The sequence below is a fragment of the Poecile atricapillus genome, chromosome 1 (genome assembly GCF_030490865.1).
Source record: "Poecile atricapillus isolate bPoeAtr1 chromosome 1, bPoeAtr1.hap1, whole genome shotgun sequence".
NCBI lineage: Eukaryota > Metazoa > Chordata > Aves > Passeriformes > Paridae > Poecile > Poecile atricapillus.
In genome coordinates, this window is record NC_081249.1 from 156,312,650 (window position 1) to 156,333,706 (window position 21,057).

Below are 21,057 nucleotides of genomic sequence, written 5' to 3' on the forward strand. Positions count from 1 at the left end.
ATTTGAGCTGGAACAAAAGGTGCCATGAGGGCAGGTGGGTGGGTGCTGCCACAACCAGCCTAAAATCCCCTCTCCAGTGGGCTAGCAGCCCAGTGCTGGAAAAGAGGGGGAATCCCAGCGCCACAGTCCGCCTGTTGCAGCGGGTGCAGGAAACACCACCTACGTCTGCTTCCAAAATTAGCTGCAGCAGAAGGGCTGAGAGCTGCAAGCTGCTTAGACGTCTTACCACTGCTGAGGTGAATCACCCAAAACCCCTGGAAATGTGACCCCAATGGGCTACTACGTGTTAAACGTTTCTTAAAAAGCAAACCAGGTAGATTCCCACGATCTCAGGGAAGTGGGTAATGAACAGTTTCGCAGACTAGGTACAGTAATTTGACTTTTTTTAATAAATACATATCTTACATGTACCAAAATAATTATAAACAAAAAATGTACAGTATTTACAAAATATACAGTTGCTAAAAAGTGTAGCAATTATGACACACACAGTGTGAAACACACTTTTCCAATGCCCGCAGTTAACATTATTGCTACTTTTGCCTAAGAGCCAAGAGGGCACCAGTCCCTTGGTCTGACTCCTCCACATGGGACACCCCACTGAGAGCAGCTGAGGTCAGTCAGAAAGGACAGGAACTGCCACCAGCCCAGCACAAATGAACACAGAGTCTCTTAGAAGGGGTGTTGGCATCAGTCCACCTTGCCACAAAAGGACACTTGTTCCCTGTAGTACTTGATGCCACAAGAAAGCTCCCTGTAACAGGCAGGTTGGATGTGCTGTTATCTTCGCAGGGCTGAGAAGACTGGCTATGTGGCTCTTTATCAGGTGGTGTGAATAATCACGTATCTGTACTGATGTTACACATCCCACTCCTGTATTTAAACACAAGGGAGATCCTGGAACTGTCCTGTTACAATTATGTGCTCTTTCTCCTTGCTGGGCAGCTCAGGATTTCCCTCCTCTTTTTTCTCTCCACATTGTGACTTTCTTTTTAGACGAAGAAAGTCAGTCCTTTTTCTATACATACGTATACAGTCACATCTTTTCAGGGAAATCTGTGCTTTGAAATGCCAGCTGTCGTCCTCCAATAAGGCAGTCGTCATATATAAGCTGCAAGAAAAAGCCAAAATGATGTTAATACAAAAATCTTAAAGTATCATATCCTCTCTGGGATAACAGCCAAATTCTACATGCCCAGACTTCAGCAGTGTATAAAATTTCTACACCAAAATGGTTACATATGCCATTTAATGCAGAACTAGAATGTTAGCAAAACAAATCCTAGGGAGGAGAAAACCACCCACTAACTTGAAATTTTCTCTCATGAGGTTCTGTGTTCAGTTAATCATGCTGCATGAAGTTAACCTCCATTCCCCCACGTTATTTTTTACATTTTATTCTTACTCTGTTTGCATGCTTGCCCCATGTGCCATTTTGCTGACTGTTGATAGCATAATCTTTGGTATACCCATCTGTTACACAGCAAGAGGTCACTGGGGCATGCTATCAGTGTGACACCAAAAAATACCCTGTACAGGACAGGATTTCCCCCTTCTCTTGTAAAAATGGAAACAGATACTTACTTCATCCTCTGTGAACTCAGGCTCCGATTCACTGCTCTCTTCATCCTCACTTTCTGGCAACATCTGCAGGTCAGCTGTGGTCAACTGCTTCAGCTGTTCCTGTATGCTTGAGTTGTCTCTTCCCCAGGTGAGTTGATAGGGGGAATAGCCCTGGTAGGTCACTTTGTTCACGTCTGCCCCATGTTTCACCAAAAGTGAGACTAGGTCTGAATTCTGCAGATCAACTGCCAAATGCAGTGCTGTTCTGCCATTGCATGGCTCCTGTGTGAAAACAGCATAAGGTTTGGCACGTTAGCAGAAGCAGAGCCATTGTCATATCTGTTGATTCTTAAGACTACAGAGCCCCACTCAGTTAAATTCATGGTACACATTACATACCTGTGCATTTACATCTGCTCCCAAGGACAGCAGGTACTCGACAATAGCCAGGTATCCTTGAATAGATGCTAAATGAAGACATGTATGTCCTGAAAGACACAAACAAAGGGAAAACCTGAGTAAATCTAACTCAATGCGTCATCATTACTTGAAAGTCAAGATGACAAGCCAGGATGGTATCTAAATTTGCAATTCATTAATGGCAAAAGGGTGTTCTCCAGAAGAGCTTCCAGCTTCCAGTATGAATAAAAGGGTTGGATTTTGGAAAGATTTCTTGGAGGCTTTATTCCGGTGTTTGAGTGCATCTTATTACAAACAAAAAAAGGAGGAGCAGGGCAAAGGAGCTCACTAAAAATGCAAAGTTCAAAGCCATGAGAGACTATAATCAACAGTGAAAAGGCCTACAAGACAGTGCAATTTCAAAAAAGTCAGACACTGCTGTATGCTTTGGGTTCCTCTACTCTCAAATGCATAAAAATCCTTCTCCACCTCTCCAGAGATCTTTTGAGATCCACAGGAGACTGACCCAACCCTCAGCAGTGCAGCACACCAAGATGAACTGTTCAGGAGAGTGCCCGTACCGTTGTAGTTGGCTGCCTGCAGGACAGTGGGGAGGTGGTGCGGCTGGCAGTACTGTGTGAGCACGCTGACGCTCCTGAGGGAGCCCTGCTGACAGGCAATGTGCAGGGGGGTGTTTCCTCGGAAGTCCCTGATTTCCAGGTCACATCCAGCCTTCAGAAGATGCTCAGCAATTTCAGGCTGATCAGTTATCACTGCCAGGTGAAGAGGAGTCTGCAAGCATAAGAGCAAAAGCAGAGTGTAAGTTACACCACGAACTTGGCAGCAACATGTAGACAAGCAGACCTCTTGTTCACTTGGTGATTTGTGCCAACAAATAAAAGCATAAAAGCACGCCCCATAAACTCAGTTCTTTAAGCTTCCCAAGTTATTGTATTGTTGCCCATTCATCTGGAAGTGATGAACTTCGGGCTCTCCAGATAAACCAACAGTCGGTATGAAGGATATCATTAACATCTCCATAAAGACGGATGCAACCCATGGCATCATATTTGAAAAATGTGGGCGTTAAATACCACTCTCTCAGGGGAGAGGAAGCATTGTACCAACACTGGCTGGAGCCAGCTGGGGACTTTCCTGAACGCAGGCTTTGATTCAATCGATTCCATCAATCAAAAAAAAAAAAAAAAAAAAAAAGGGGGACTTTTTTGGGGGAATTCCCCAGAGGGAGTGTGTGGGCGTGGCAGGGGCTGATCCGGATTTGGGGCTATCGAGGTGAAAGTACCTGGCTGAGGTTGTTCTGGAAGTTCAGGAAAGCCCGGTCACCGGCTGCCTGCTGGATCACCTCCAGGCTCAAGGCTTTTTCCTCGTGAATAATGGCCAAGTGCAGAAAACTGCAGGGGGGAAGAAAGGAGCAATTAAGAGACACGCGTTAACCCCCTCGACGCCACGCTGAGCCCCGCGCCGGGCGGGCCGGGCCGGGTCACGCGCGGGTGTCGCAAGCCGGGGCTTTCAGCGCGGCCGGGGCTTTCCGCGGCCGCGGGAGCCGCCTCTCCCTGGCGCCGCTCCAGGGACTTTCCGCACCCCCTCCCTTCCCTCCCGGCGCGGCCCAGCTCGGCGCCGCCCCGCCGGCAAGCACATCCTGTCCCGGACCGGTCGTGCCGAGCTCCCCACCGTGTCCGAGCCACCCCTGCCCCGGCTTCGACCCCCACTTACGTGTCCCCGTCCTCCGTCAGCTGCTGTGCCCAGGCGGGCGGCTCGCGGGGCTGCAGCCGTATGTCCTCCAGCTCCTTCACCAGCTGCCGGTACTCCTCCTCCTTCATGGAGTCCAGGCCACTGTCGTGGCGGTCGTCGAGCGCGAAGGCGCCCTGACGCTCCTTCTTGGGGTGCTCGTAGCCATCCATGGCAGGCGGCTCGGCGGCGCGGCGGGCGGCGATCATGGCGGCGGAGCTGAGGACGCTGCGAGTGAGCGGCGGCGGCGGCGGCGCCTCGCATATACAGCGCGGCCGGGGGATTTCTGCGGGGGAGGAGCCGCGGAGGACGGGAATTTCCAGCCAGTCAAAGCCCGACCGACGGGTCTGGTCCTGCTCGGCGCCGCCGGCGCTGGCAAGGGAGGGCGGAGCGGTTCGGACCGCCCAGAAGGGGCGTCGGAGGGGAGGAAAGAGGCCGGGCCGCGAGGGAACTTGGCGTTTTTCCAGGGGGGAAGTACTCGCCTCTCCGGCGTCCCCGTCGGTACTTCCCTGCCGCGCCCCGGGGGGATTTCCCTACCCTGCCCTGCCCGATCCTGGGGCTCCCGATGCCTCCTCCCCGCGGGGTCCCACTGCACCTCGGGCTCCTTGCGCGCTTCGGGGCTCCTTGAAGGCGGAGGAGTGCCTCAGTGCCGGGCACTGCTGGCTCTGAGTGCACCATGCATCCCCCCAACATTCCGACAGTTTTCTGTGAGGGGCTGCGGGATCACAGAATCAGAATAATTTGGGTTGGAAGGGTTCTATAAAGAAGGTTCTTTTCCTGTATTGCAACTATTTCTGGCCTCACTGAGTTTCTGTGCTTTTTTCCCATTTTGTCATTTTCCCATGGCATGGAATTCCTTTGAACAAGAACTTAGGAGAAAATAAAGGCCCATCTATGCTAAACCCCCTGCTATGAGCAGGGACATCTTCAACTGGGTAAGACCCTCATCCAATCTGACCTTTAATTTTTCCAAAAATGGGGCATCCACCACCTTTCTGGGCAACCTCTAACAGTAAGAGGTTGCCCAGAGGGGGCACCACCCTCATTGTAAAAAAATCTTCTTCCTTATATCTAATCTAAATTGACCTTTCTTCTGTTTTAAACCCTTACCCTTTGTCCTATGGCAACAGGCCCGGGTACAAAGCCTGTCCCCATCTGATTTTCCAGGCTGCCCTCATGCACTGCGAGGCCGCAGTGTGGTCCTGCCAGGAGTCTCCAGCTGGAAGGCCAGGCTGGAAGCATTAACACTCTTAGAAGCTCCATCACCCATGAGGTGCAGTGTAGCACGGCACCCCATTCTTGCACAGTCTGCACAATGGCAGATCCCTAAGCCAGCGAGGATCATTTTGAAGTCTGATGAGACCACCTTAGGAGTCCTTAACCAGCACCCATCAAACGATTAGGAACAAGCTTTTTAGTGAGCTCAGGGCAGCAAAGTCATGCTAAAATGTCAGAGAATCAAACACCAGTGGAGTGATGCTGAGGCTGCTACTGCATCAGTACACTGCATCTGCCCTGCTTGGCAGGCAGTGTCACTTCTTGGAGAGATTCAGGCAGTATTGCACATGATGGATGTTATGCTGCCATGCCTGCAAATGTGCAGGTGTTACCTCAGCATTTAGAGGATTTTGCATCTCTGCTCTGTAAGTTTTCACTCTGTAACAGAACAAACCTTTTAAAGAAGAAATTACATCTTCAGCCGTTATTCTTACTTTCTCTAGCCATTCCTAGTGACTCTTCTCTGCTTCTTTTTTACTGCTGTCATGCCATCCTGTGGGCAATGAAAAGTGGATAAATGCAGGATCCCACATGGATAAAAGGCATTGTCTGTCTGCAGAGCTGACAGCACTGAATTTTTTCCTGGTGAATTTTTGCTTCTGCTTCTCAGATGTAGGGGATTCCCATGAAGAATTTTTCTTCCCTTGCAACTATTCCTGGCCTCACTGAGTAACAGTGTCTGTGGTTTTTTCCCCCTTTTGTAATTTTCCCATGGGATGGCATCCCTTTGAACAAGAACTTATGGGAAAATCCAAAGATAAAAGAAAGAGCCAGAGGAGAGGAAGAACGCTTGGCTTTCTGTGAGCAGATGTTTTTAATTTTCAGCCCAGCTGTGCCATTCCTGGACTTCTTTTCAGTGTTCATCACTTGGCCTGGGACAATCCAGTGGTGCTTTTGGGCAGGCTTAGAAAAAGCCATAAAACTATTTCTTTTTAAAGTTAAAGGTTAAGAAAGTTTCGTGAGCTTTTTGAAACAGTTCCCCCTTTAAAATGTAAATTGGCAGGGGAAATTTAATTAACAAATTACTCTCCTCCTATCTGCATCTCTTCGAAAAAGGAAGATGGGAGTTGAAAAGCAAGCTCCTGCTCTGACTAGCAGGGAAATTGAGCCCAGCAAGGACCTTGCTCTCTGCAGTTGGGATTTTGCTAAAACCACACAGACATTAAACTTGAAAACTTCTGTCCTAGCTGTGATGGCTGTAAACTGCCTTCAGCAAAGGGAATTCTTTGCCTTCTATAAGCGACCTCCAGCTGCCCTCACAGGGCATCACAGGACTATTTTTAGCAAGCATTTGCAAGCAGCCTCTTTTCAGAGGCATGTGAGATGCTTTTATTTTGTGTGTGTTTTAACTTGGCAGTACTGCACCCAGTTGTAGGTGGCAGAAAGGTGATGGAAAATGTTTTCTGGATGGAAAGTCGTGCTGGGGCCAGCCCACTTCCTGCCCCAGGGAGATGCTGCTGCTCTGCAGCCTGGCCCTAGGCATCATGGAGGGCCTACACATGGGCCAGTAACCCTGGGGATTTGGCAGTGAAAAGCACGGTTCAAGAAGGGATTTAACCCTAAATCCATACGTAAAGCAGAGCTAGCTGCAGGTGCAAGCAGAACCCTCATTAACAATTAAGCAAATAAAGCTGTTGTCCGTGCTGTAACTCTTCATAGTTAGCACAGTCATTGTACAATATTTGCATGAAGGGATGACAACAGAAGCACAAAGCAAAGGTTTTGGAGTGATGAAGGTCATCGGTGCTGCTTTGTGCTGTTGAAGTACTATCCTTTTAATTACTTTTTTTATTATTATTATTTTTTTTTTATTATCACATTCAAGCAGTTTTTCTATGCAATTATGGTCCACAAGAGAAAAATAACAGAAAGAAACAAACTCAGCTTTTTGGATAGAGGGTGGAGCCTATCACAGCTCTAGTTTCCTGTGTGGCCTCTCGCCCAAGTGTTGCAGTTTTGGGAAACTCAGACGTGCCCCCAGGGGATGGAGCAGCTGTATCTATCCAGGGGCAGGGGCTGGCCCTGATGAAACAGGAGCAAAACTTCAAAAATGCTGCAGTCATCTGTGCCAACCTGAATCTTCTTTGTCTGCTTGTGTATTCTGGTTTGACACCTCTGCTATGTCTGCGTTAATTTCACAGGAGAGTTTCCTGTGCTTGTCATTTTGAGAGGAGATTAACATTCTCTGCATTTTTAATTTGGAATTCTGTTAGCAGCCTCTGCTGACTGGTCCACTAGTCAGTGGCACTACTACTACTACTAGCCAATAGGCACTTCAAGGCCAAAGTACCTAAAAATTACTTTAAAAATGTAAAAACTGAAATGATGGGAGGTAGTTCTGCACCTGATTCCTAAGACATAGGTTTTGCAAGAGCTTCCTCCACTTTAGGTGCCCTGAACACTCAATTGGCAAGTCTGTGGTGCTGCAGGGATGTGATGTTTGTTTTTATTCTACCTTGCAGAAAGCAACTGGCAGGGCTCCTAGAAGCAGCCTCGAGTGTCTGAATACCAAAAAGGGCCAGTAGGGTTTTAATCAGTTTTAAAAGTACGTGAAGAATTCTTGTGCTGCTTCCTCCAGCAAACACATTAAATTGTAATTTCCTGAGTGCCACACTAATCATGACAGCCGTCTACTGCTGTTGATTTATCAGAGTTGGTCCCTCAACTTCATCCTTTTGTGATTGCTGCTGCAGATACCTATTAACTGTTTCCTCTCATTTCATGGCAAAGACCGTATGTGGCTCTCAGTAAATGTATCAGGAAAGGGAATTAACAACATCCAGCAAGATCTTGGCCCAGGATGTTAAAGCCAAAAGCAAAGTAAATCAGTGAAGTAGACCTGCTGTCTGTACATGTATGTGCACATGCAAATACCCCTTGGAATAGGACTCTGGTTTGTTGCTTCAAAAGTCTGTGGACTTTGCTAGTGCAAGGGAAGCCAGGGGACACTTGACATTGTAATTTTGATAATATTTTGTAGTTAAAATCCACATATCTCAGTTTCCCATTTACAACTGCCACAGAGATAAGAACCAGGCAGCTCCAAACAATTAGTCCAGTAGTAAACAAGGAAAACGCATTTCCCTCCTGCTTTCTAATAATAGTATAAGTAACTAATTTGAGAGTTTTGAAAAAAGAGCCAAATGAGATAAAGGAAAGTTATGCAAAGTCCATTTTTGTCAGCCAGGATAAGGGCGAAAGGTAGTCGCATGTGCCATGTGGTCTGTATCCCTACCTCCTCAAACCTTTTCCCCAGAGGTTGCTTTGGGATGGTCATATACTCCAAAGAGCAGAATGGTGGGTGCAGTAGGAAGCATTTCTGCACCTTATTTAAGCTGGTATAATATCCAAGCAAATAGTATGCAGGGTAATTTTTGGCACACAAAGCTGAGGTCCAAATTAGGGCATTTAAAGTCCTACCCATGTGCCACAGACACAAAAATAGAGTTAGCTGCAGTGTCCTGACCAGAGTTTAATGGATCTAGAGTTCTGGTTGGCTACACTAGTCTGTTTTTATTTTTTGACTGCAGCTTATTTTTGGCATGTCTTAAACTGATGCATTGCATCCCTGGGAAGGTCTGTATTTCTCTGCATGCACTGTGGGCTGTTTATCAATTGGTTGTATTTCTGGGGATCCTTAGGGATGAGATGTACTATATAAATTTAAACTGCTTTTATTGTTATATCTTAAGAGTAAATATAAGTCAAGTAATTTGAAATTTGCTACCACTTGGAAGACAAGTTTTCTCTGGTGTCATTCCTGTTTTTCACATGGAAGCTTTGTTAAAGCATGTTGCTCAAAAAGCTTTAAGCTGATGCTCACTGTCTGACGCAGCAGAGCTTGCTTCCACACTCGTTTCATGTAGGAAAAAAGAATCTTGGGGAGGGAGAAGGCAGGTCTCTTGAGCTTGTTTTACTACCTTCCCTCCAGCAATAACCTAGCTTCCCATCTGAACAGCCTCCTATGTGGTTGCAGACAGAGTGGAAGCACCTAATGGGGAAAATATGAATTGGGAGCATGCTAATAATTAAAAAGGGACTTTCCCCCTGCAGATAGCTGTGGCATATGGTAATATTACAGTCTCTAGTTCTCCCCAGCAAGTAGGGATGTTGCAAAGGTGGAAAGGGTAGAACAGTGGGACCATGCAGAAAACTGAGCTGGTGAGCATTTGGAAGAGGTAGCTAAACCTGTGCAGAGCAGGGAGCTATTCTTTCTGTTTGGATTACAGAGAAAGTCAAAACTGGATCTGGATATAAATTTCTCTGTGGTACTAGATGGTATTTTGAGCAAATTAGGGGCTTTAACAGAGTTACTCTGGGGGTGTCAGAGCCTGGCTGAGTGTGGGCAGTGAGTTGTCTGTTTCAGCACACAGTTTGCTCTGAACCTCTAATACTCCTGTGCTCCTGTGCAATCTCTGTGCCTAAAGTTGGGGGGGGGAGGTTTTTGCAAATAATCCCGGTTAAACATAAAAAGCCAACACACTTCTCCTCTGTGCACAGTGGGAGTCCAGTGCAGCAGACAGGCGCACGGCAAACCTCAATTAGAAACTCAGCTGCAAGTGGGCTCAGGGATTTCCCTGGGGACGGATGTGGCAAACACAGAGGCTAATGAGCTGAGTGCTGTAGCTGTGTCTGAGCTAGCAGAGGGGCTGCCAGGGGAGGAAGCAGGAAATACTAGACAACACTAACGGCATAGCCCTGAGAGGAAAAACCCACAACAACAGAAGATGAACTTTGGGCTGTGTTTTTCCTGAAAAAGCCCAGGGACCGCCAGCCAAGGGACTGTCGAGGTCAGCTCCTCCTGTGCACACCCTCTTCGGAGGAAGGCAGTCTCTTTGCTCTCTGCTCCTTCTGGTGAAAGTCCTCTGGAGTCACAAAGCCTGTCAGACTGCATGGCTCCGGGTGTGATAACCCAAATCTGCCATCCACAATTTGCCTGAGGCTGGCAAGGAGTGTCACAGCAGCTGCTCCTTAGATAGCCCTTAAGAGGGGCTTGGCTTTTAGATACCTCAGTGCAAAACACCCATCTGGGTGTTGTGGTGCTGGGCTCGGAAAGTTCCCAAGGTTTTAACATGAGTTTATTCTGGCATAGTTATGAGCTGTGCTCAGAGCTGGATCATTTGCTGTGTCAGCAGGGAGCATGCAGCGTTGTCCAAGGGCTGGATGTGCTTCTGGTGCCATGTCCTGGTCCAGCCCAGGTAAACAAATGGCTGTTAATGAAAGTGGGGCTGCAGCACCTGGGGTATCACAGTTATTCTTTGCAGGAGAGTAAGCTGGGAGAAAATCTCCAAGGAACAGCAAAGAGCTAGACTGCATTTAGAGGAGTGTTATGTAAATTCTGATTTACACACACAGAGGCTAAAGGCAGGCTGGGAGAGGTTAAATATATCCCATATTCTGCATGCTCCGAGTATTGCCTGCAGTCCCAGGACACAGGTTATAATAAAATCCTCATTTTCTCGCACAGCTCTCGTTCTCTCTTATTTTCATGCAGCCAACTGTTTACTCTTAGCAAGACGTCTCCCCGGGCAGGTGATGACGGGCAGTAAGTTCGGGGTCATCATCATATGTGGGAGCTAGGAAATGAGCAGTGCCATCCTGTGGTGCGGCTTCAGCTCTGCTCACAGCCGGTGGAAGGTGGCTGTTCCTGCCGGTCCTCAAGTACCCGAGCTGAATGTAGAAAATGGGAACTGGAAGTAACTGGAAGTGTCTTACAGAGTGGGTTGGGAGCAGTGGCTCATTATTGAAGCTTAATGGAGAAGGAAGAGGGAGCAGACAGAGATTGCAATGGAGATTTTCTAGCCTCTAAGGAGTTTAAATTTATCTTTCTCCAAGGCTATAGCTGTTCCTGGGGTAACTTTTCATTTAGCACACACCTTTTAGGGCTTTGATTTCTTCAGATTTCATGGAAGTTATGTACTAACTTATGGTTGTGGTGTTTCCCAAACAGAAATATCTCACCAGGATAAGCTCCTGCCTTGCTTCGATAGATAGTTCATGCATTGCAGTAAATTCAGTTCTTTGGTGAACTCCCCATCCTGTGCACATGCTGTGGCAACATCTGGAAGGCCTGCCCATGGTGTAGCCCGAGGGCACATGTTGCTGGCCATCCCTAGATGTTCAGGAATCCTGTACAAATAGTGGAAACTTGTCCTTGAGATCTTTCCAGACCAAATTTCTGAGCAGGCAAAAATATAACTTGCTTGGGAAAACATTGACCTCTGGTAACAGGCTTAGGGTCACAGGCTTGATTTTATGTGTAAGTCAGGAAGATTCATGGAGGCTATGAAACACATTTGTGGGAAAGCCAGCAAGGGATGTGAGGTGGGAGGGAGTGATTTTCCCCAGAGCATTAAAGAAAACCTGTATCAGCCCCTCTTTGAACAACTGTTTGATTGTCACACTACTGCATTCACAGACACAAATCCTTTTCTTGGCTGCATCCTCTGGCTCCCAAAGCCCAGCATCCCACCACGGCCATTGAAGCTACCTCCTGTATCCTCACCAGCTGCCAGTTCTTTGGCCCTGCAGACCTGGGATTCAGAAGCCATCACAGTGAAAGTGTCCTTATGTCCCAGGAGCCTTCAGGAACTCTTGCTGCTGGAGTAGTGGTCTGCCCATTTAGGCTTTTCAGAGAGCTCCAGGTGGGAAAACTTTCACATCAGCTCTGATCTCTACACTGTCATGGTGCTGTGCAGGCAGAACCTTACCTGTGACCTTCTGAATGTGGTGAAGGACACCTGTGGCCAAGCTTGACCACTGCACAGGCCCTCCCATATAGGCGGGCACTGCTGCAGGGTAGGGGCTCAGCCTGGCTTTGGGGGAGTGAGTGAGCCTCTCTGTGCAGGAGAGCAGTATCAGCAGGGTCTTAGCTCATGGGGCGAGGCTGGGGTGTGCTTGAGAGGGTGGAGTAGGAGATAGCTTACTGGGCTGTTGCACTGCTGCCCTCACAGGTGGCACCCACTTAAGCAGAGTTTGGAAAGAAGCCATTTCAGCTTAGCTTAGCTCAGGTTTTTAAAATCCTGTTTGGGCGAGCTGCTGTGAGAAATCACACCACATATGATCAAGAATGCATTGGCAGAGGTAGGAACATTTCCCAAATGATTTCTTCCCTGAGGACCACCCAGAGGCACCAAAATGTGTTGTCTTACAGGAAGGATGGAGCCCCTGGGAGGGGGTAGATAAAAGCCTTCTCCTTGGGAGCCCAGCTGCACATTAGTTTCAGCTGCATCATCAAAGTGAGTCATTCAATAAAAACAATTAGCTGAGGAAATATCACTAAACAGTAATAATTATCCAAACGTCCTAGCATTGACCATTTAGATGACTAAATCAACACAATCAATTGTGTTAATGAACGCTAATTCAAATCTAATAACTTTCTGGTTTATTTGATTGTGTATAAAGAATTCACCTGTGATGTTTGGACAGGATGGGGTAGCAGACCAGCCAGATGCCTGATCACCTGCCTGTCCTGTGGGCTCTGTGAATGGGTGATCCCCATTCACATTCTGCCAACAGCACACACCAGTGTCCCCTACATAGTCTGCAGAGCAGTAGAAGAGTGCTTAGATGGTGTCTAGGTGCCCTTCATCTGGGTGGATAGTTTTCACGGACTTCAGAAAGACTTATGCCCACACAGAAATGTGGTGAAGCCTCTCAGGAGAGGCTACCTTCTCCTTTCTGCCTTCTTGCCTGGAGGGTCTTAGAGTGGTCTGAATCTCCCAAACTGGATGACTGGATAAAGTCACATGAACACCAGGTATCCATGTAATCTGTCTGAGAATAAAGGGGTATGGAGGGAACTCATGCTTAAAACTGACAATTACAGTTTCAGTCAAGAACAAGTCACACTTGTAATTCATGTTGAAAACTGATCCTCTGGCTCAGGTTTTTATTCTGTCTTCCTGTCCTCATCACTGGTATCTAGGCTCTGGAGACATAGGTCTTCCCTGAAGTGCTTCATGCTCTGGATGTACTGTGAACATTGTTCATTTTTTTATGTGTGGATATTGTTTTGTTGTGCTTAGACGTTGGTATGATGCTTGCCACCTCAATATCTAGAAATTATGGATGTTATAGATCCAGTGGGATTCAGCTTGGTGCTGGAATTGCCCTCACACTTCCCCTAAAAGTGAAGTGAGCTCCTCCACCCCCACTACCAACACACCAGCCCTTCTTCATCCACACTTGTAAGTTCTAGGAAGAAGTTAATTCTTAAAAAAAGTTTGTCCTTTATCAATATTTCAAGAAAGAAATCAGCAAAGATACCAAGAAGGCAGCCTGCCCTGAAAACTGATGCACTATTTTCTCATGTCTGTAGAAATTATTATATTTAGCTCTCTTCATGCTCTGCTAGCACAGGAAGGAGTGAATGTGTCTGGCACAGGGACCAGTGACACACTTTTGCAACACAGTGTGCCAGGGTGGCTAAAACCCACCACTTCTGAAGTGAGCAGCTGTCAGGCTGTGCTCATGCCTCTCACATGGATGCTCTGTCCACTGAACCACATTTTTGCCTCAGGTGAAAAACAGAGCAGGCATCAACAAGGTGAATTTCTCCTGCTGCCTGCTATCTGTTCTTGCTATGGCATTGCAGGGTTTTCTAAGTGGGGCTAGCATGCAGGTGAATTGCTACAATGTGCTGCAGCAGGTCTGGCTCTGTCCCTCTTGCACTCACCAGCCACAGGTCTGGCAGAGGGAACAGGAGCCATGCCAGGGAGCTGGGAACCTTTGCCATTAGCTCAGGGAGCCTGGCCATGCTGTTGGTAGGAGCAGCCCTTGTACCACAAGGACTGGGCTCCTTTGCTTGTCTGCTAGTATTAACATTCATTTGCTCTCTGAAACAGACTGGGTTTATTTTATTTTTTTTTAGGTCATTCTGTGTAACATAATCATATTGGAGTAGAATTCTTCTGCCTAATCAAATGAAACTTCATGTAGTTAGTTTGTCCTTAGCATTTACTAATGAATGTGATTCTGAGGATTTAGTTTCTCACATGGTTAATAGGAAGACATTTAGATAATTATAGCTGTCTAGTGTCTTTCCACTGCTAATCGCTTTTACTGCCTGGTTCATTTCCAGACCAGCAAGTGAAACTCTGGCACACAATTGTGCAGGGAAACCGCCTCTGTGGTTATATATTGCTTATTCCTGATACGATGGTTTGTAGGTGTGAAGTCAGTTCCCAGCCTCAACATAAATTTCATACGAACTTCAGAAAATCACTGCCGTGCTGTGATCCAGCCTTCCCACTTGTCTACACCATGCTAGGTCATGCAGTCCAGCACTCCTCCCTGCCACTGGCCAGCTGAAGACACTTAGAGAAGAATAATATAAGCAGACAAATATGTTAAAGCCCCACTCCTGGACTGTGCATCCAGCTTCCAGAGCTTTAGGAGCTTTCCATATACCTTTGCTTAGAAGCTGCAGTGAATTTTCCTAATCCCTTGCTGGACTTTGCCACATCTTTGATTTCCATGACATCCTGTGACAATGATACTGAACAGAAAACTGCACAAAAAATCCGTGGTGTTTGTTTTAAAACTACTAGGTGGCATTTCAATTGAGAAAAATCAATACTTCTGTTCAGAGAAACAGGGAATGAGATTTTTGTTCTTCACCTTTTTAGGGCAGCTGTGATGTGACTGAGTTGTCACCCCCCTCTGCTGTCTCCTTTCCAAGCTTCAGCTAGTCCTGCTTCTATCCTGGTTATTTTTTTTCTCAAATGAGAACATTTTCATGCCTGGTTATCTTTTACAGAACCTATTTTTTTTCTGACTATCTTTTTAATACAGAATGCAAACTGTAGTTAAGAAGGATTTATAGAAAGGTAAAGTGTTGTTTTCTGCTTCAGTCCTATTAATTCTGGTAATTCTGATAATTGTGGTTGTTTTGTCCAAATGGAGCTCTGATCTCAAGTATGCATCATGGCTCTGAAATTAATTTCCTAGTAAAACCAGTTCATTTAAAGTCTGTGGCACATATAGATTTCCCCCCTCAGGTGCTCAATAGTGCTTTTGTTCATGTGGAATTTAATGCAAAATCTAATTTCTTATTGCTGTGCTACATCACATTATTAAATATTTCTGTACTTTTTAGCTATTGTTTAATCTTTTCTGAAGAATTCTTCATCAACTGCAGCCTTTGCTGCTTCGCCCTTCACTTTGTTCACTTAAATCATGTGGTAAAAGACTTGGCATTATTTTCTTTTAAGACAAGATCTGGGGGAAACATGCCTGTTACACAAGCTAGTGAAGTATGTTCCAATGATGATTATGGTGATGATAATTCTCATAACCTTTTTTGACATTGCTCTGTCCTTTGATAGCTATCTTGTTGCTAACAAACAATTCAGTACCTATTTGGACCAGTACTATCTTCTTAGAAGCTAAATGGGTCAAGGGGTTTCTGCCAGCAGGAGAGATTTCTGTACTGATAAGATGAAGAGAACCAGGAGGAAGAAATTTTTGGCTAATATTAAATTAAAATTAAGACCTGCGACTACTGGTCTGAGAGAGATGAGGGACCCTCAAACTCTAGCATGCCTCCCAGCAGCCACTCCTCAGTTTACTACGACGGTATTTAATTTCAATTAACAATTTTTAGTTTAGTTTATGATTACTTCTCCCTCGTCCTTTCCTGTTTACCGCCCCTCCAGGGTTTTAGTGCGACACCCCTCTCCGTCCCACTCCTTTTGCGGTGGTGGAGCAGGGGAAAAGAGGAAGGGGAAGGGGCAGGAGAAGGGAAGGGAAAAGCGCCTCGCCCCCGCCGCCGCAGCCCGGCGGGAGGAGCTCGCCCGCCCGGCGCAGCGCTGCTCCCGCCGCCTCTGTCGCCGCCGCTCCCCCTTCCCTTGCGAAGCTCAGGGCAGGGCTGAGGGCGGTGCTGGGTTTCCCTCTAGTGGTGCCTGAGCCCTGCAGAAGGATGCAGTGACCCCTCCAAGAGGCCGTCGCTGCTTGGCAGGAATGGCTGGGTTCGGAGCCCGTCAATCTCACCTTTCCAGAGGCACCCGATCCATGGAGGCAGCGATATGTGTCAGGGCGAACAGCTCTGGCTTTACAGCAGAAACAGGAAAGCTGTGTTTCCTCCCTCAGGCTCCCAAGACATGGCTTTACGAAGGAGCCTTCTTCTCTCCAACAAGAATAAGCATTCTTGTTGCATTTTTGTTCAATTATGGCACTGTTTGGTGCAGTCCAACTCTGGTGGCATTTGGCATAGCATTCACAGCACAGTTAAAAAGCTTGTTTCCAGGAATCTGTATCTGGATGGGTTAGGATACTGAAGCATCAAGCTTGTTCCTGGTCACCTGATGCGTCTTCGGGTAAATCCATGTCAAGCTGTGTGACTCTCTCACTGATTTGCTGCTATTTGGCATTACAAGCAACAGGCAGAAACTGGTAAAAATAACAGTAGAATTGTTGAAAACAGCCATACTATAGATCTTCATAAAACAAAGCATTAAACATATGAAAACTGAAGTAGGAACCCTTGTATGGATGAGAAACTCTTCACAAATAGTGACCAGATATTCACAGTTTATCACAGAATATTCTGAATTGGAAGTGACCCACAAGGATCATTGAGTCCAACTCTTAACCTCTAGCCACTAACATATAAACATATAGTAATTTCCTACTGGACAAATACTTGCAGGCCTTCAAGTTTTCTCAAGATATCTTGGGCAGGGGATTTTCACATTCTTTGGAAAATATCCCATGTCTCAAGGCAGTTGCAAGTGGGTAGCTACATCCTCCAGCTCCTCTTAGATCTAATATTAATGGCATCAGTGAGCGAATTGCAGAGATCCTTGATGGCAACAGCTCAAAGCAATATGGAGTGTGCTAGCTTGAGCCCAAAGGTGGGGTGTCCTGCCTGCAGGGTGTCCTGCCCTAGGGTGGGGTACTCTGTGCCCACCTTCCTGAGAAGTTTGGAGTTACTCTGAGCAAATATGCCTGCTCCTCACTGCCTATTGACTGTGAGTGGCTAGAAAGCTCAATGCAGATATTTTTAATCTGTCCTGTGCACAATTAACCAAACCAAACACTTGGGAGGAACAAGGTGCAGGACCCAAGCCTCCAGACCTGTCTGCATTGCAACATTCCCTTGTGCCCTAATGTCATTGTGTTTCAGAGTAAACCTCTCTCCCCTTGCTCAGTCTGACTGCACATTCTCTTCTGAGACAGGCAAGACTGTTAAGGCAATGCCACCTGTTGTTGACTCACATTTGATCATCTTGGCACCTGCATGCTGTCAATATCACTTGGACTCTCCAGCACTGCCATTGGCCTTTATTCCTTCATATAATTTCCTGCAAAACTGCTACCTTCCTCCCTCTCAGTCCCTTCAGCAGCAGCTACTAGAAGCCATTACAGGGCTGCCCTCTTCTCATCCTAAATCGGTCTTGTAATGAGAAAAGGAAACATTGTTTTTTAACTTGACAATTGGTAGGGGAAGCAGGTGATTCTTCTGATTATTGCCCTTAAAATTAATAAGCTATTAAGGGTACTTTAAAATGTTATTAGTGTGTTGAAGTAGTAATGTTAATAGTTAATTCATGCTCAATAATATTATATCTTTTAAATATTATTATTATTATATTGTCTTGTCGGAACAGCTTTAAAGGTTCTTCATGGGCTTTTAGTTAAGGCAAAGCACCAGCACAGGGAACAGCAGAGCAATGACTGTGGGCGTGCATTGAGCTCTGGGTGGGATGCAATCATGGGGCTTGGGCAGGACTCAGACACTTCAGTTCGAAGCTGTGACAATGAGAGCTGCCCCTCCCTGATTGTCTGACCCTGGCCTGAAGTCTGTGAATGCCACACTGCCATGTGGTAAAGGACTTCAGCTGCTGAGTGTCCAGTGTTTCAGCCCCCATGCAGACCCATGGTTCTGAGGATCCTCAGCCCATTATCCTACAGGGCCTGGCTGGAGTGGGCTTGGTGTAATGGTGTTTTCCTTGAAAACAACCTCTGCTCATTTTTTCTGAAGGTTCAGGGTTATTGCACTGAGGACCTGGGTTGCATCCTTTCCTCCCAGTGTGTCCTGGAAGCACCTAGGCCAGTGAGCTGCTCATCACACACCTTTGACAAGGTGCTGCTTCACACAGACTCTTCAGAATTTCTTTTGTTGCAGAAAAAGGAGCAACTGGGGAAAGATTTCTGCAGAAGAGGTGGTGTCAGCTCCAGTTCCTGGACACAGCTACTCAATGGCTGTGTCATGGGGAAGATAAACTCTCCTTGGAGCATGGCCTCCAAGCCCTGAATGTCCTGCTCCCCAGGGGAGCACTCCCATTCCTTCACCATCTTTCACAATCTCCTGAAGAAGCTGATTGTTTGCAAGAGTTCAAAAGTGAATGAATGGAAGGGCCAGTCTATTAAATAAAATGACACCACTCAGAATCTGCCTGAACCAAAGAGGACTGTTGAGAGAATATTTAGAGACAGTACTTCATGCTTTCCTGTTCCTACATTTTTGTCCAAGCACCTGCTTTTGGCCATTGTAGGAGACAAAATGCAAAATTAGATTGACTTCCAGCAAGTAAGCAGGATATTTTTATTATATATATATATATATATATATACAAAATAAGAGATATTAAATATAAAATATAAGATTCATGTATATTTACAAAGCTACACAGGCCTTTCTGTACTGTCTTCTTGGATTTTTTACAAAACCCGTTTTTTTGTGACTGAATCTTGGGTGGTAATTCCAGCTGTATGAGAAAGCTTAAAATTAACCAATAATAAAGTAATGAAAATGAGAATAACATTAAGGTTGCAAAGTTAAGCACTTAGAAGGAAGAAAATGCCAAAACAAAGGGACTTGTAGTCTTAGGCTTGTAAGTTTTTGAAAATTCCCAGTCTGATATCCTGCTGTGTGTACTAGGAGATAGACTTGCTTTACACAGTAATACTCTATTTTTAGCATAGTCTCCCTCCCTGGTTTATATCACAGTGGGGACAGTGACTAGCATTGAATAAGAGCACAGAGTGAAGGAGAGAGCAGCCTGCAGAGTCCTGCCTCCTCCTCCCACCTGCAGAAGCTCATGGGCAGAGAGAGGAGCTGCTGGTGAATGCTGGTGATGGTCATCAAGTGCTGTGAGATGGTCACCCAGCACCCCTGAGAGTATGCCAGTGTGCTGTTGGATGTCTTCAGTGAAATCACATTTTTCAACAGAGGGCTTAGATGGCTGCTCATTCTGGATGCTGACTGAGGTCACCTGGTGCTTCACAGTAGACATGTTTGCCCCACTTCACCTCTGGTCAGCTAAAGCTTGCGTGTCTGACAGCTCCACTAATTGCTAGTGAAATTTCTGTGTCAGGGCCTAGTTCTAAATTTCTTTTTCACTGGAAGCAGGATTAGCTCATAGGATATGTAAGTACCTATTTTGAAGAACGTATCTTTCAGCTTAAGGCAGTGTCCATGCAGACATCTATAGTTAGGTACCTTACTGTAAAAATAACATGAGAGCAAGTGTTTTGATGACAACAGCACTGATAACCAGAAAACTATCTAATGCAAGTACATGTAAAGGGTGAAAATTGGATGTTTTGGTATAATAATTTTTCCACGGTGATCAGATATGCATATACAGATAGCTTTCATGCTGACAACCTGATAAACATGAGCAGACAGCAACTGATACAAAGATGGTCTGTCCTCTTAATAAATAAGCACTATTTGTGGTGTGTAATACTGCAGTGATGAGCAGTGCTGTGTAATTCGTCTGCCCAGGACCTCCCCAGCTTGCTGGGCAGGTGTTCTGGCAGATCTGCACTTGAAAGTGGAATCCTCTCTTCCTTAACCCCTAAATTTTCATGAGCCACAATATTTTTTTCTTCCTGTTACCTCTCATAATTTTTTCAGTTCTTTGTTTGACTCTGGCAACACTTCCAATTACCTTAGTTGCCTTTTTGCCTCAAATGTTACCTTTATTTTTTTTTTTTTTTTGTCACATTTGTCAGCATTTCCCCATCTCCATCCTTTCTGCTCAGGTAGCCTTTCCTCGCTACTGGCACTGATGTTCTTTGGGGTTAGGGATTAGGGGTGTGTTAGGAATGCCAAATGTCCCTACGCCTGTGCAGAATTCTTGGCCTGCAGTAAAACTAAGAGTTTCCCTAGGAACACTGAGGATGTGGAAAACGCCAAGGAGTCTGAGGGTGGGTTTGTCATGCTTGGGCTGAGTCTTTCAAGGGTCATTGAGAGACCATAAAAAAGCTGTCCAAAATGTCTCATTTAGGCTATGGTGAGTTGCCACTGATAGTTATTGTCACATGAAAGGTGTTTTTTCCCCAAAAAACCTCCAAAAAACGAAAACCTCACTGTTCTCATAATCTATTAAAGGATGACTGAGAGCTGAAGAAAAGACTATTTTTCTAACATGTTGTTGTAGCTGTGCCTTGCTTGAGAACACCAGTCTGTGAAAAAATACACCTGCTACTCAGCCTGAAAATTGCCTCCCGACAATTAATGAAGATATCGCTTTCCTCTGGGATCAAGCTAAAATGTAATTAAGGTTATGTCACTTTGGAGGAGTTCACTGATGACACGGTGGGTAAAGGGAGGCAAGGCTGTGGAGATGAAACGTGCTGGAAATTAGCATGAGGTATTATGTACTCACATCAATCTTTAGAGTGTTCTGGCAGTCTGTCATGAGAGAGTCTCTTGAATGAGGTGATGCTTTGACTGTGATACACAACATGAAAATGTGTGATGAACAGGAAGGCAGGTGTGATGGGGAATTTTCTAGAGTATTTTGTCTAAACTTAATATAAACAGATTATTTGGGGCAGGGGGAAGTGTGACTAAATAATTATTGGCAGCCTTTATCTGTGTGGAAGCATGAGAGAACTTCTCCTTGAAGTAAGAAATTTCCAAAGTATCATCTTCTAAAGTATAATCTGCTCAGATTTTGTTACTTCCCAGCATGTCTAGAGGTTACAGTAGACACTGCATCAAAGAGAGTAAAGTCTTTTACTCTTCATTTTTATTGTCCATTTTTATAATTAGAATTGAAGCTGTCATTTAGCAGCAAATTTAAAAAGAACGTAACTTTCACAAAGTCC

General features: G+C 45.7%; 1 protein-coding gene across 1 annotated transcript; it reads right to left on the reverse strand.

The window, feature by feature from the left end:
• Positions 1-366: 366 nt before the first annotated feature.
• Positions 367-4,282, reverse strand: NFKBIA (NFKB inhibitor alpha). The gene is made up of 6 exons (XM_058864585.1): positions 3,697-4,282; positions 3,266-3,374; positions 2,544-2,754; positions 1,963-2,051; positions 1,585-1,845; positions 367-1,111 (listed from the first exon to the last, which is right to left on the reverse strand). The coding sequence occupies exons 1-6, from the start codon at positions 3,918-3,920 to the stop codon at positions 1,037-1,039; spliced, it is 969 nt and encodes a 322-aa protein (XP_058720568.1). The 5' UTR covers positions 3,921-4,282; the 3' UTR covers positions 367-1,036.
• Between the last annotated feature and the right edge of the window lie 16,775 nt (positions 4,283-21,057).

Excerpts from the sequence above, each read along its gene's own strand:
- NFKBIA (XM_058864585.1), bottom strand. The coding sequence starts at position 3,920 with ATGATCGCCGCCCGCCGCGCCGCCGAGCCGCCTGCCATGGATGGCTAC. Across the intron at positions 3,375-3,696 it reads CTGACGGAGGACGGGGACAC|TTTTCTGCACTTGGCCATTA; the intron begins GTAAGTGGGGGT and ends TCCCCCCTGCAG. Across the intron at positions 1,846-1,962 it reads GAGCAGATGTAAATGCACAG|GAGCCATGCAATGGCAGAAC; the intron begins GTATGTAATGTG and ends GTTTTCACACAG.